The sequence below is a fragment of the Chroicocephalus ridibundus genome, chromosome 1 (genome assembly GCF_963924245.1).
Source record: "Chroicocephalus ridibundus chromosome 1, bChrRid1.1, whole genome shotgun sequence".
Taxonomy (NCBI): Eukaryota; Metazoa; Chordata; class Aves; order Charadriiformes; family Laridae; genus Chroicocephalus; species Chroicocephalus ridibundus.
In genome coordinates this window covers 95201835-95217922 of record NC_086284.1, presented here as the reverse complement: position 1 = coordinate 95217922, position 16088 = coordinate 95201835, and the positions used below count along the sequence as shown (strand labels likewise).

General features: G+C 39.8%; 1 protein-coding gene across 5 annotated transcripts in view; it reads right to left on the bottom strand.

Annotated features, from left to right (window-relative positions):
• The window catches only part of SYTL5 (synaptotagmin like 5), a 94236-nt gene that overhangs the window by 50274 nt on the left and 27874 nt on the right, over positions 1-16088 (bottom strand). For all 5 annotated transcript variants that reach the window (XM_063343755.1, XM_063343774.1, XM_063343782.1 and 2 more), the window contains 2 exons: positions 13501-14012; positions 1790-2005 (listed from right to left, as the gene is read on the bottom strand). In XM_063343755.1, the coding sequence (XP_063199825.1) occupies positions 1790-2005; positions 13501-13619 (335 nt within the window). In that variant the 5' untranslated portion in view covers positions 13620-14012. The remainder of the gene's footprint in view (positions 1-1789; positions 2006-13500; positions 14013-16088) is intronic.

The window sequence follows — 16088 nt, the reverse complement described above, 5'->3', positions numbered from 1 at the left end:
AAGCCAGGAAATATCCCACTCTATACCACTGCTTGTGTTTTGTTTGGATTTTTTGGTTTTTATGTTTTTTTGGTTGTTTGGTTTGGATTGTTTTGACAGTGAAATGCCCATAACTATCCTGAGAACGGAGCTTTATAATTTTCCAGGGAGGTCTGCAATCACACTGACAGAATTTATTCCAGGGCATAGCTCCCCTTGTTTATCAGCTTATTAGAATGGCATGAGAGAAAGTATCAAAAGGTTCACGTAAGTCAAGTTATAAGACATCAACAGATCCTCCTCTATTCACGAGGCCTGTCACCCTATCAAAGGGGAAAATTAAATTGGTTTTGACATTATTTGTTCTTGAGGCAGCTCTTAGTCATCATCCTGTTATCTCTCAGCTTTCAAACAGCACAGCAATCATTTGTTTCAGGTTTTTTTAGAGAAATTAAAGGTAACTTGACAGGGTCAACAAATCCCTTGTTCTTCCTTTCTTCATTTTTAAAGAGTAGTATTGTGTTTGCTGTTCTCCACTCTGTCATCACACCTGCAGCCCGTCATTTCGGAAAGGCACAGCACTGAGTTCACCTCAGGAGCTGGCTGAAGCAAACTACTACAAGGAGCTCAGCAGGCCCCTACCGATTTAGAACCACTTCACAAAATCAAGCACTTCACCATGTTTCATCTTAAGAGGTGAGACATTGTCCTCTGGATGTCCCCCACTGGCTGCAGAGAAGGTTAAGGCATCTAGCTAAAAACAGACGTTAACCTTCCAAAGCTAAAGTTAGAAGACACAAACCCTAAACTCCATGTCCTGTTGTATTTATTTTCCACTAACTGTCTAGGTAGCCAAGGTCTGACGTAACTAGCAATTTGGGTTCAGTCTCCGATGCAATTTACAAAAAGCCTTATCTTCCTGATCTCCAGTTCTTATGTCAGGATACATAACCCAGTTTTGTTGCCCGATACGCTTCTCCTTTCCTTCACCGTTATCTTAACAGTGTCAAGCTACAAAATCCCATATTACCATAGCAATCAAGTGAATTATTCTTTCAAGTGTATCTTTGAACATATAACACCTCTTTTTGTTTATTCACTTGATATCCTGTGTTAGAATACTGATTCTCTGCTTTTCAGCACTGTGATCTGCTACCCGACATTTCCATGCTCAATATTCCAAAAGTGAGAAATGTTGGAATAGTCTATCCCCTTTTGTTTTACCTCCCACCACAGCACAATTTACTTTGGAACGCTCACTAATAGAGACATTACGAATACAGCCCTCTCTCTGCATGCAGAGATGTTCTGTTACTATAAACGCTGGGCAGGGGGAGGAAAGCAAGGATAGAAACATGTATTGAAGTGCTTGGACTCACAATTTTTACATTCTCTTTCCTTGAAAATCCACCTACCACATCAGAACACGCAGACCTCACTTATTCTTAATTCTGTTTCATTAATTTTTAATTACTTGATTCTTACATTTATGTCTTCATGATGTGAATAGACTGTCACTGGCTCGTAACTGATTTTCTCTCATGTTCAGAGTACTTCCCACCAACAGCTTAGTATCTGCGATGCTTGCAGCTCTCTCCAGAAAGAGCAAGCTAGTTGAAACTGGCTTCGAACTGGAAAAAAAGATACTGCAAAACAGTGCAGCAAATAAAACCCACTGATAAGCCTCTTCCCTTGTGTATCTGCTATGTATATGCTTTTGTGCTAAAGGGACGTAAAACAGGGACAGCAGCACAAAATTACTTACACAGCGGTAATCTCTAAATGTATTTATGAAAGCTGCACAACTTACGCAATCTTGGCGCACACCGAGCATTTCCACTGCCCGTCAGTTGCCACGTCACGACACTTATTGCAAACTCGAAGTTTGCAGGTTTGGCACAGGTCTCCTCTGTCAAAGATGAAGCCCAGGCTTTTCTGACAGCGAACGCAGACCCTGCTGTTGTCCTGTTGACAATGACGGTTTCCACCTTTCCTTCTCACTTCCAGAAGCTCATTTTTCAATTTCCTAGAAGTAAGAAAATAAAATCTTTTAATTTGGAGGTAGAACTCAATAATCTGTAAGAACTTTTTAACAGATAAGGATTCAGTGCTAAAAACTGCAAGACACAAAGAAATGCAATACAAATGTTTTGGGTTTTTTTTTTTTTTTTTTTTTTATATTCACTATATTTTTTGACACACACACGACAAAGAAGAATAAATCTATCCTCCGCCTCTCAGAGGAAAAGAGGAAAATCTCGTGGTAGATCAGTATAAGTAACTGCAGACAGATATGCAGTTCTGGACAATTGGTAAAACATCTTTGCTTGTCCCTCATCAATAATTCAAGTCACGCTGAGCCCAGGTTGACAACAGCTCAAAATTAGGACTATCCTGTGCATCCACAGAAGAAAAAGACAAAAATCTTCCCTGTAATTAGTATGCATTTAATACTATGCCAGTGTAGAGTTAGCTAGGAGTGTGTATGCAATTCTGCACTGGCTATTCAAAGCATAAAAAAAAAAAAAAAAAAAAAAAAAAACAACAAAAACCACAAACACAAAACCCCCATCTAAATGGAAGATGGTATTATGCTGTGATGCCACAAATAAATAAAATAAATGAAGAACACCTGTTTAAATAATGTTAAATAAAGATTACCAGTTCTGCCACTGACTCTGCAGGATAAAAATATTTGCATTTAAGACCTAGTTTTGGGTTGCAATTTCAATGGTGCATGAGTTGCGTCCTTAACAAGAAAATAAATGGAAGTGAGATGTAACTACTGTATTTCCAACGGCAAAAAAAAGGAATTTGAAGGGAAAGAGTCAGGAAGGATGACAGGAGAGACAGTTTTCTATGCCTGTCTTCCCAAACCAGGGACTCAAGCAGGACCCCATCATAACCCAAATCTCTCACTAATAGCTCCTTGTACTTTGGTTGCTGATCTCAACTCCAGAGCTTTCCCTCCCATGCCACAGCCTCTAGCTCTTACCCCTCCCACCCCAACCCACAGAATCATCTAGGTTAGAAGGGAATAGTGGAGGTCAGCTAGTCTAAACTCACAGCCAAAGCAGGACTTTGGCTGTAAAAAAAAAAAAAAAAAAAAAAAGCCTTCTTAATATCTAACCAGAACCTCCCACATTCCAGATTGTTCCTATTGCCTCTCCTCCTTTCACTGTATACCTCTGAAAGGAGTCTGGCTCCATGTTTTCTGTACAGTCACACTAAGGACTTGAAGACAGCAATCGTGTCTCACCTTTGCCTTCTCTTCTGAAGTCTAAGCAAACCCACCTCCCTCTGCCTCTCCTTCTACAACATGTGCCCCAGCCCACCGTGATAGTCCTCCATTGAACATCCTCCAGTATGTCAATGCCCCTCCTGTTCTGGGGAGACCCAAACTGGAAACTGTATTCCAGATGTGATCTCACAATTGCTGAATAGAGGGGATAATCACTGGCCTAACTGCTAATGCAGTCCTGTATGTAGTCCAAGTTGTTATGTCCTCTCAACCCTTCTCAGCTGAAGCTCTAACCACTCAACCCCCAGGCTCCTCTTATCCTCTCATCCATCTCAATCTTTTCAGTAAACAACCTACAGGTCCCCTGCTCTCTCCAGGCTCTTTCCTGACTTCCCCTTCCCCCCTGAAACCCTCCTATCTTAAGCTCCTCCATCCTTTCAAACCCTTCCTGCACTCCACTCTACACAAGAATAGTTCCTCCCCCGGGGCCTCAGCTCAGGAGCTGCCAAGTTCTTTCAATTTTACTTGCCTGGGTGTTGCTGCATCCCCATTCCCTCACCCTTCTCTATGATCTCTTTCATGCACTGCCATCAGCCAAGAACCTCCAGAGCCCCTTTACCATGAAGCACTCCAGGAAATCACAATCTCTGCATACACATAGATGCTTTAAGGGGGATTCAAAAAACCTGGCTACCGGCTTCACCTAAAGATCAATAAAAAGGTGACAGGAAGAAAAAAACTTTGGGAAGATAAAACCAATAAAAGATCACAGGTTGCAACCCAGTGAAGGAGGCCGGGAACATCACTTAGGCCACCAGGGACTAAGCTCTGACAGAACTAGGTTATTTGTGGATACATTGCCTTACTAAAAGGTTGGCTAGCATTTTTCTTCCCACTGGGATCCCATGAACAGCAGCTGCTCTGCAGCCACCTGGCCTGCGGATGCTCAGCCTCTGACAGCTTTTGAAAAAGGGCATGTCCAATCCCTCCAGGCAGCGACTACAAATCCTGACAAGCATTTTCATCTGTTGGCCTCTATCCAAAAGTTATTTCTTCATTCTGCTTTGGACCTTTCTCCCACATTCAACCCAAAAAGCCTTTCTCTCATGCCACAGCCTTCAAAAGTCTGTCCAGGCTTCGCAAGCTTTCTTGGTACTTCACTAACTGTTCTTGCAGTTTATCGATTGCATCTTACATCTACCTACCTCCCGCAGAGATACACTTAGTTACAGGTCCATGCCGATTTTCCTCTTCTGTCAATCGGCCAGTTCCAAATGGAGATGGGTGACCTGCACTACAGCAACTACCAACTGTGCTGCAAAATTGCCATCATGTACAGGAAAAGCAGACCATCACCTCTTTTGCCACCCCCTCCTTGTATCTACCTCCTAAACAAGCCTGCCTTCAAACAGCAAAAGTCAATTTATCTGCTGCTTCTGGACCAAGAAGTAAAGGCCAAAAAAACCACCAGCTGCCAGAACGCTCTCGACCACACCATTTTAAAAGAGAGATACCACTTCTATGCACTTGAACAGCAAATACGCCTTTCAGTGCTTGTGAAGACATCTAATTACCACTGAGGTTATGGTCACTTACATTTAACTAAATATCAAACACTGTTCACAAAATGCTTGATGATTTACTCTCTCCCCTCTCAGCAGTGTGAATTTGTCAGAGACAAAGTACTGTACTACATGGCTCTTTTATTTAGTACAGCCACTTCTACTGCCAACTAATCTCAGGGAAATTTGTTAAGATTGGATTGTGCTTTCACACACTGAGAGGTCTTGCAGCATTTCCCAGGTTCACCCTCAAAGCCCTCCTTGTCACAGATGAGTCCTCCTTCACTAGGAATTCTTAATCTGGTCAACACCTGGTGCTTCTGTCCCTCTCATCTACTTTTTGTCTTCCTGGAGCTTGCTGAAGTCATCCACTTAACTCTGCACTGGGTCCACCCAATGAGCAGTGCTCAGAGCTGCAATGGGGAACACCGCTGTCAGAAGACTTTCAAGCATGGACCCAAGAAAAAGAAAAGGAAGGGCAGATCCAGTTTGCACTTGCTACCTAGATCACCCCCTTCAACTGCACCCACAAATTTCTGTTCTACCGTCCCCCTGTGAGCTGACAGCAGACAAGGACGCACTGTTCAACCAGAGCCCTGGAACTGCTCCTTGCTTCCATGTGGCCTCTTCCGCATCTCAGCCACTCCACTCTTCCTACTCATTTCTCATAGGTCATCTCAAAAAGTCAGTCAAACTTACTGGTACAGAGGTGACAGCTATGGTTTACTTCCAAGTACAACAATAAACACAGATTCAGCTTTGCTCAGCTTCCCCACATATCTGTACTGGGTTTACATGGCAAGGTTTTGGCAATGGAGGGGCTTCAGGGGTGGCTTCTGTGAGCTGTGTGTCTCTGGTCCTGTCACTGGGCACCACTGAATCTCTCTTGGACCTCTTTTCTCCTCAGTACAGTTTCCCATGAGACTCTTTCAAGCAAGTCCCTGAACAATCCAAAATCTTCTCTCTTGAAGTCCAGAGTTGTGATCCTTTTTGCTTTCTTCCCTCCACTCAGAATCTTAAACGCCACTTATGGTGACTGCAGCAAGGCTGTCCCAACTTTCCCATCTCTGACCTGTTCTTCCTTGTCGGCAGATGTATGTGGATATGCTTGGTACACTCCCCCTTCTACCCTATTCTCTTGATTACAATGTTTCTCCTGTTCACCTCATCCCACCTAATGAGCTTGTCAGCCTGGACCACTGCTGCTTTACTTGATCAATGGCCATTCTCTCCCTACCTCATCTTTTTCATGGTCTCCTGTCGAAACTGTGAGTAAAACTGCCAGTCAATGTTCAATAGAGGCAGTCTTTGAGACACAATTGTGTTTTCACTTTTTACTCAGTTTTGCAAAGATTTGTTTAATCACAGACCATAGAACTAAAGGGGCTCGTGCAATTCAGTTTTGATTTCTTTTAGAACTTGAACGTCTGCATGCAAAACAACCACCTGAGTCTTGCCCAAGTGTCAGGATGATCCAGAAGATGAATATTGTTAATCCTCACATCTCAAAAGGGTTAAAACACTAAGCACTAACAAAGGCTCGTTTTTCCTACCAGACTTATTTCCAGTGGCTCATTTTTACTTAATTACATAAAATCAACAGTGACCCCCTGCATTTCAGGAACTCCACAGGCAGTGCGATGCCATCGTTTTGGTAATTATTAGTGTGTCCTATAAATTGCATCCAGGTGTCCAATGTTGAAACAAAACCTTCACTGAACTCCTTCCGTTCCAGCTTTCTCCCTTTCCCCTGCAACTTTCAGGCCCTTTTCTACTTAATTTGAAGCATCATTGGACACAAAGCCTGTGTTTTAAAGAGCTCCAATTTAAAATAAGGAAATCTGTACCAGCCCAAACCAATAAACAGTGCATTTTTAAACAAAGGCTTGGTTAGAGATTAACATATTGAAAGATTTATCAATATTCTTTTGACATTAAAAAGGCATTATTCTTACTATCCAGTAGTGGTGGCTGATACAGTATTTTCCACTGCTTATGTGATACAAAATCTTGAATTCTTATGAGATGATGGTTGATCTGCCAACAGCATAAATTATGAAAAGTGTTTGTTTTCTTGGTTTTTTAATACAGAGCTGCCTTTCATGACTGAGATAAAATAAATCAACCCACAGCTTCTCCCACTACTTAATCAAACAAAGAAAAGAGAAAAATTTAAAAAGCGAGCAAACAACATATGGACAGATACACTGGATATGAACCTTCTTTTGGGATTCCCTATACTATTTGTTGAATTGAACTACTGATTGACTGTAACAAATATGCTCAGATCTTAAGAAATTAAAGAATGAAACGTCTCAAGGGCCAGGAAGAGTAGGAGGAAGTGTGTGAGTCATCTGAAAAAAACCCTATAAACAGCCACTGCCTACCTGCACTAGGTACGCAATACTGAAAAGGCATAACAAGTGCAGCATGTAGCTGGACCGACTTACAGCTACCCTTTAGCCCCCAAGACAGGAACCAGCTGTATTACAAACAGCCAGTTGCCTTCTGCCATTCTAATATTTGACCTCTCCTCAATTTTAAAGGAATCTAATTAAGCATACAGTTTGGTATTTCTAATCTCAAATATTAAACAAGAATTACTCTTAATCAATCCTCTTCTAGTAATACAAAAGAGAAAATAAACTCAGCAGAAGTCAATTTAATAAGCTGCTGGAGAAAAAGAATCCTATCATACACTGAAGTTTCTAAACCATCTATTACAAGAGCTGTTTGATAGCAGATAGCTATTAAAAGCAAATTTGTTACTGCCAAGGATAGCAGAATACTTAACCATTCCTCTAACTGATTTTATACTAAGATCTCTTTACTGGCTGAGAAAATACGTTAAGTGCATTGGAGAAGAGTTCTGTCATAATTAGTATTCCAGGTAACACTGAATGACTTGATCTAAGCCTTTCCAAACAGGGCCTAAAACGCCCATATAAAATATCAAAGCAGGAAACAAAACAAACAAAAGACTTAAACAACACTGGATTTGAGAAATAACTCAGATCCTAGATTAAGTCCATCTAACAAGTAAATATGAAAATGTGATGCCTTGAAAAGATGAGGAAAAAAGTGCGGGCACCAAGGACCACAATTCTACAAAACCCAAACCAAGGGGCAGCAAGAAGTCATAGCTCTTGGGACAGTTGCCCACCACCTGCAAGAGGCACAAAAGAGACCCTAAAAGAGTCTAACTCTTCCCTACTGACACTAAAAGTCATGAGGCAGTCAAAGGCACTCATTCCCTTACAAATGCAGCCTCCAGAGATGGAATATTCCCAAATCCTCCTAATGCTGCAAAGAGGAAGAAGCAACGAGAAGCCTTAATAGATCCACTTTTTTTTATTGATATGCTTTACTCTAGAGAACATTTATTCCCCAAATATTGAAAAGCAGAACAGCTATACTGCTGCAAGAGGCACGACACTTGCTGCTCAAGCCATTCACTTAAATGAATGCCATCATAGCTTTACCTCTGTAAGCATGATCCCCTTGCTCTGAGTTAGGTAACTTTTTTTTTTTTAAATGCCAAACTGTTTGTTGATTGTTTTTTGGTTTTGCAGGTTTTTTTTTATTTTAGGTTTTTTTTCCATTTTTTCATTTTAGTAATTTTAGAATTCAAGTTTCTCCTGCATCTTCCTTCTCCCCATTTCAAAAACCTTTTTCATCTTAAGTTGTAGAATAGAAAAATCCAAGTATTCCTAATATTATTTTGCCATTCTAAATTTCCAGAGTTCAAAGAGTCATAAAAAATTACAATTTAAAAAAACCTCACAAACCTGTCCTCAACCAACTATAATTAAATACTTCAGCAGGAAAAAAGTTTAAATATACGAAATTGCTCCAGTCTTGCACCTGTTCTTAAGAAAGTTCTTTTTCCTGTACAGCTGAGCTGACACATCCCCCTTCTGAAGCTGTGCAGCTGGTAACTTAGATACTAGAGAATTTTTCTATGCAGGAACTGGTATCAACACACTGCTGGAGGCTGAGGGAGAAAGGAAATTTCCTTCCCAGACTGGTTACCAGTACCTCCTCCAAATCCAGGCAGATTCCCTTCACTGCCCGACACAACATGTGGAAAGTAAGAGTAAATATTATTGCCAGTTCACAAATGGATGGGGTATTACCAATATCCATTGAGATCTCCTTGCACTGTAAAATCTAGCCATGCGAGTACCTGAAATATTTTTTAGGTTCTTATTTTATAAGCACAGATTTTCACATTTTGCTTATGTAACAGATCTGTACAATAAACGCTGTCTTAAGAATGCCTTAGTACAGAGGTATATTGGTGACAACAAAAGGAAACAGGAAAAAGCAAAGAATGAATTTACAAAGGAAAAGAGAACCAGCGTAATGAATGGCAGAACGGAGCCCAGTGAACACACGGAAAGGAGGCACGGGAACTGAAATGATACTGGACACTATAATGAAGACAAACTTCCACGGATGAACCTTTTTTTCTGAGTAAATCCCTCATCGTCTCAACTACAAACTAAGATTTAAAAAAAATAAAATGCAAATTGCTTGTTGGTTTCTTACTAGTCTTTGATAAAATAAATTGTATCCAAAGCATCAGAATTAATCACCATCAGAAATTCTTTCACCAATGGAGTATCTTCATACTCAAAGAACACTGGAGAGCAAATCAGGCATCTCTACGTTTGGAGTACTGACAATAGTAACTACTTTTGATCGAAAAGTCTCTGGTTCAAAGAATAGCAATGTGTTAAATTCACTTGACAAATGAGATAGCTGCCAGACAAGCAACTCCTAACTTCCTGTACACGTACGGATGAGCAATATGCTTTAACATAAGGACCCTTTCCTTCAAATATTTATTGGCCGTTTTGCAAAATCAGGACCGTATACGATACTATATACTACCTTGCAATCACTTTGTGCTTATAAACAAGTCCAAATGTATGATCATCAGATAAGTCAATTCTCATTCCCATTACTCAAACTTTTTTTTTCTTTTTCCTAAAGTACTTGCCTGTAGTTACCACACGGTGGTACCCATGCTAACAGTTTCTCCTATATTGTAATGAAGTTAATACCCTAAATTGATTCTGTGGATCTCTTCGTACAGGTAAGGAGATGCCATTTTAATTAGTTGAAAAGACAGGAATGCCAACTTTCCTTTTCAATACAGAACCGGAGTTGGTGCAATTCTTGTACTAGCTGTGGCAACCTAAATGCTGAGGGAATGATTCAAGTAAGAACCCAATAAAGCCTTGTCCTTGGAATAAATTGGTATGGTCCTCCTTTGTTTTCTCAGTTCAGCAATTATGACTCTGGTGTCTCCTCTTCTAAAAACACGGTGTTTACAGCTGTGCTTCATAAAGAATGTAAAGAACCTTTGTATTTTAAACGCTGTCTGGGAAAATAGTCAAGGTAAGAAAGCAACATACGTTAGCATTAAGTGTGTCATGAGTGTTTGCTCTGTGGCAGCAGAGATGAAGAGCTAGATCCAAATGCAAAATGCTATGACCACCAGGCCCAGGTCCCTGTGTGGCACCATGGCTGGGGAGGATGCAAGTGGGGCTGCTGTTGGAACAGAAACAAACCAACAACAGTTAGATGAAACACACCTAGTACATGGTACACCCCGCTTTCAGCAAATACATTCTTTCCATTTAGTAGTGATTTCATGACTTGTGACACTACACATTAAATGTGACATGGGTTTTCATAAAAAGGGTCTTAAAAGAACAAAACTATTTAAAAATAGTAAAAGGATGGGGAAATAAGGAAAAAGATACATGTTTCAGACCAAAACGTTCAGTTCAGAATGTCCTGACTGACATTATCTGGATGCAAGTTTCTCCCAGCAACTCACATGTTAAAAAACACACCCTAATTTTCACTCTTGGTCAAGTGAAATGGTCAAGTTCACTATTCTTAGCTATTTTAGCCCTATGTAATTTAATGGTTTCACCCAAATAATCTTAGCATTTGAAAACAATCATGATGGTCACTCAACTGATGTCAAAAGTACTACGAATCAACGTTTAGAAGACTGTAAGTTATTTGCACAAGTAAATCAATAAATATTCAAAGGAAATTTCCAGTCACACAAGATGCATGCTTAAATTTAAGACATAAACCCTAACATTTATTAAGCAGGTTGCTTATTTGTATTATCAAAACTAGACCACAGAAAGACTACTTGCTGCCTTCTGTGTTTCTCTCTCACGTAGGTGAAATATTTGTACATCAAATAAAAATACAAGAACAGTCACCTGCACTCCAGAACTCGAGTATGAGCAGTGACAGTGAAAATAACTCTTAACAACTTCATTACTAGGACATCCTCCTGCACTTACTATTGCTTTCATGTTGAATAGAAAGACACCTTCAAGTTATGATGGCTTTTGAAGACTAATAGGAACAGAAAAAACAATTATCAACTACTAACACACTAGTAAAAATTCTTTAGTACAATGTACAAGTAAGCATCTTGCCAGAATGAAAAATGCCTTGAAAATAAATACAAAGGGACCTGTTCTTCTGCAAAGTACTTCAATAAAATATAGAACAGATTGCACCAAACGGAATTCCTAAGACAACAAATGTTCCTCTGAAGTATACTTATAAGCCATAATTAAAGATATCCTTGCCAAGCCATTCAGCAAGAAAAATTATGAAGTCTCCTAGGAAGCAGTTACCCACCTAATTCTTTACAGTTTGTATACCTTGGATGCCTTTTATAGACTACATTCCACCATTATCAGGCACAATATGGTCTAGCGATAGTTCTCCAAATATACTCTGCACCTGAAACCAATTGGTTCATATACAGGTGCTAGAAGTATGCATAAGCCTCACATTGCCTCGTTAGTTATCCTAATTAGCATTATATTTCATATAAACTTAATTTTTAGCCTTTTCTTAGGGTGCTCTTTCCATTTGTACCAACACAGAGATAAGCCAATAACACCTGTTGCTTTACTGAACTGCATCCTCCAGAGGTGCCCTGGGTTCTCAAATGCAGTAGTTTTGGCAGAGTGACTTCCAGTAGTGCCAAAAAAAGCAGGGAATTAGGGGGTTTAAGAGATCATATTAAAAAGAACCAAACAAACAAAAAAACCCCACCCCAAACCAATCAAACAAAAAAACCCAGACGAACAAAACCTCAGGAGTTTCAACTTTCCGCTTCAGATTGGGAAACAACAGTAGTAGAAAATAAAGCTTTCTGGGAGTTTGAGAAGCTAGTGATCTGCACTTCATACCGACGCCTTTAATTGACGACTACTGGCACAACACACATTTCCAAGGCCACCACCTTAGAAAACTGAAATACTGACTTTGAAATGCTCATCCTATTACAAAACAGAGCACAATGCCTGGAACAAACAGTGCTCCATCTGTTTTCTTGTATTCTGTTTTCTTCTTCATCTGACAAATCACGAAGGCGATGAAATGATTAATTTGCCCACGCTGCCATAAAGAAACACCTTTCCTTCCAGTCTTGCAGCAGAAGCAGCAACCAGTTTTAGCCCTCTCCATTTAGATGGGCCACTACGTTTCTCCAGTTAAATGGGCTGCACACCAACAGGGGCACTGCACTTGGACTTGGTTCTCTCAAGGTAGAGGTACTTCCAAAACTGGCATTTAGCTATGCATGGATTTTCAAATAGTTTTACACAAATGAAGCCTTAGCAGGTGCTGAACGTCCATCTCTGCAATGCACAATGTCTAAAATGCTTTTTAGCAAATCAAAGGGAAGAACAATGCAGCCTGGCCTTGGAATACGTGGACGGAAACCAGCAAAGGCTGGAAATCTTCCCTTTGTATTCCATTACACTCAGCAGCCTCACCAACAGCAAGTGCTGCACACATCCCCGCTAAGCTTGTTTCTCAGAACCAGCACTGTATAAAAGTTTAAAAGGGCAGCGAGGAGAAGCGAGAGGAAGCAGCAACAACACACTGGGAAAGCATACAAACCTTTGCAGAACCGATACTTAGCTGAACTAACTGCATTTCAGTTACCTAAAAGAGCTGACTCTCAGCCTGCCTCCACACATTGTTCCCTAAACTTTGATTTTTACCTTTTTTCCTCAGAAAAGAGCACATGGACTCTCATAATACCCTGAAGTCTCTACTTCTCCTATCAGCGACTTTTGAGATCCATGCCTGAGAACTTCAATTTTATTTATTTATTTATTTGTAAACCCAAGTCATTTGAAAAATTAAGTGTTCCTTCCTGTCCCTATTCTGTAAGTACTACAACAGAAAGATAAAGGTCACTATCTCGCAGTTGCCCCATGATGCATGGGCTCCTGTCCAGCGGCAGACACCTACTTTCTCTCCTTGCGACACCTTCCGAACTTCCCCTCCCACAGTCAGCTATGAAGGCACAGAGCATACAGCTCCTCTCAGAGGAAGAAGGTTCAGGAGCCACACGAAAGCCTTCCATTCACAGGGGGAAATTCCGACAAACTGGGCAAAATCTACCGAACCTGAAATTTAAAAAACTTTGCCATATGTTTTTGCACTTTTACTTTTTTTCCTTGAAGCAATGGAAAAAAAAAAAAATCTTTTGTTTGCCACATACCAAGCAATTTTCTTTCTTTCTAATACACGTTAACTGTGACACTTCCCAGCACTCATCCTTTCCCCGGTACATCTCGAAAATCTTCACTGGGTGTCATAAAAATACCTATATCACAGAATATATTTTTTAACAATAATAAAAAGGGTTACCTTATCCTTTTATCTTCAACTTTTTTCAGATATTCATCTCTCTTCAGTACTCCCAATATTGTTTCCCTTTCATGCTCCAACAAGAATGACAAATTGATGATCTCCAAGTGCTTCGTCATGATTCTTCAACAGCCACTCTTTCAGTGACTGCTTTCTCCAATCAATTCTTCCAATGATTTATTTGCACAAGTCCAAAGGCAAGTTTGTATCAAGAGTTACAAGATCCACACAGTCAAGAGGTATTTTTAAAAAAATGCTTCTTTAAGTTAACCAGGTGTCAAGATTGCATTGCTTTGCTTTCCAACTAGGCAAGAAATAAAGGTTTCTTCTTTGTTTCTTCCTCAAGAAAGCCAGTAATTTTCCTGGTTCCTGAATGCCCCTGTGTCCTGGCTGATGCTCGCTGGCACACTGCAGGCCTTCAGACTGCATTCACAAGCAGCTGCAGAATCAGCTTCCTGGCATAATTGTAGCTTGCAGCCACAAAATAGCTGGGTATATTTATTTCAAACTACCTGGAAGTCAAAACAAACAAGCGTAGGTGATTTTGACATTACCATCATGGTCTGATTTGAGAAAGGCTTAATCTAGTAATGGTTTGAAAGCCACCACAGTATGGCTCGCAGACTATCAGGTTATCTCAGGAGCTACTTAGGCGTCATGTTTCCTATGTTGTTGTTTATTTCCTCACTAATGTTTGATTATTATGCTCCCACAAGGGCTCCGCAATTATCCTCCTACTGCAACACGTTTAAATGACTATATTCACCTTGTAATACTTCCATCCTAACAGTAATAAGCATGGGGGCAGGGAGGAGGAATGATTCTACTAATTTCCCTGAGATTAAGGGAAAAGTAAAAATTAACAAGTGGAAGGGTTTCAGAGGACAGCACTAAAGGTAAGACTCGCTCAAAACAAGTATACGCCTGCATCTTGGCAAGTCATCCATTATGCTCGCTTCACAGTCAATTTGGAGAAATAGGAACTTTCAAGGAGTGATTTATCCACCCATTGCAGGCATTTAATTTAGGATGACATGTTCTAGAAATGCCCATTCCCTTACAGTAAATACAGCAAGAACTTAGAGTGACTCATTAACATGTCGCCACCCAGAAGTAAGACAAATTTCATTTTTGTTTTGTTTTTGTTTCTTTGTCATTTCTAAACAGAAAACAACTTCCAAACAAAACCAGAAGAGACACCCTAGTCCATACTGGAGCTCTGAACTTGACCAGTTAACTGGTTGGAAAATCCAGCCCTCACAGTCTCATAAGTAAACACAGAGTTTCACATCGAAACAAGGCATGACCTCCAAGACACTTTTCCTTAAAAAAATTAAGCTATGTGAACAGATGCACATTGTACTTTGAAGCATACCACACATTATAGACAGTATACAAACATAAGCCCATTTATACACGAAAAATGCAACCACATCATCATACATAAGTGCAAATACATATGTGTGCGTATATAGAAGCACATATGCTATAAGATAATGCAGATTTATTTTATATTACGCATGCTGGAAGAACTAAAACAGCTTTTAAGAAATTTAATTTTTTTTTTTTAAGCGGCTTCTGCTTCCCTAGCTTTCAACAGTTTGGAATGATTTTAACAAAGATAAGTAGCACAGAGAATTGAAGGAGTAGTGTTCACGGTCTAAGACAACTGTGGTTATAAGACAAGATACCCTTTCTGTTTCCCTTCCTAATAACCACTGAAGAACCAAATACTGTTGCCAATAGCATCAAATTAAAGTCTTGTGTTGCTGTTCACCAACTCCTTCAGAATATGAGTTTTGAAATACCCCATTCCCCCAGTTATCTGACTATTTAAATAATAAAGGATACAAATGTCACAATTTAAATTCAAAGGAGATTTTCCCTCTTATTAGCGTTACATGACCATGGGAATTTCTTCTGATATTTTGTAACCTGTTTCAATTAATCTTGAAAATGTTCAAATTAATGAAAATATCATTAAGTATACACAACCGCCACATTTTCACCTTCCCCCCCGCCTTTTTTTCACCTAAGAAAACAGTAATATAAATCTCGCTGCTTCTGCAATCTGTATCCAACTACCAGTGTCACTTTCATCAGGTAGGACAATGGGACAGAAAGGTCATACACAAACTGAAAGCACACAAAAAGTCAATGCAAGGCAGAAATACAAGTCAGGATTGCCAATTATGAGCTTACTATTACTGAAAATCGGGAAACAAACAAACCACAGACTACTACTTCTGGCTAGGTTGCTATATTATAAAAAGCCACGAGAGTTAGAAGAGGCTTAACTGAAAAGCAAAATTACTGGAAAGAAAATTGGTTCAGTTTTACCTCAAACCAGGACAAAAAAAAAAAAAAAGATTCTCTGCATTTATTTTGATAGAAAAAAACACTGGATTGATACGTTTATTCTTAAATTCTTGAAAATGGTGTTTCTATTAATACCATAAGGCCAAGTTACTTGTAAGCAAAAGGAAGAAACTCAACATGTGAATTATACTTTGTTACTATCAAGAAGGCTAGCTTCTTTCTTGAAGCAAAATGCCTGGTGAAAACGGTCCTTTCATCCCAACCGGATC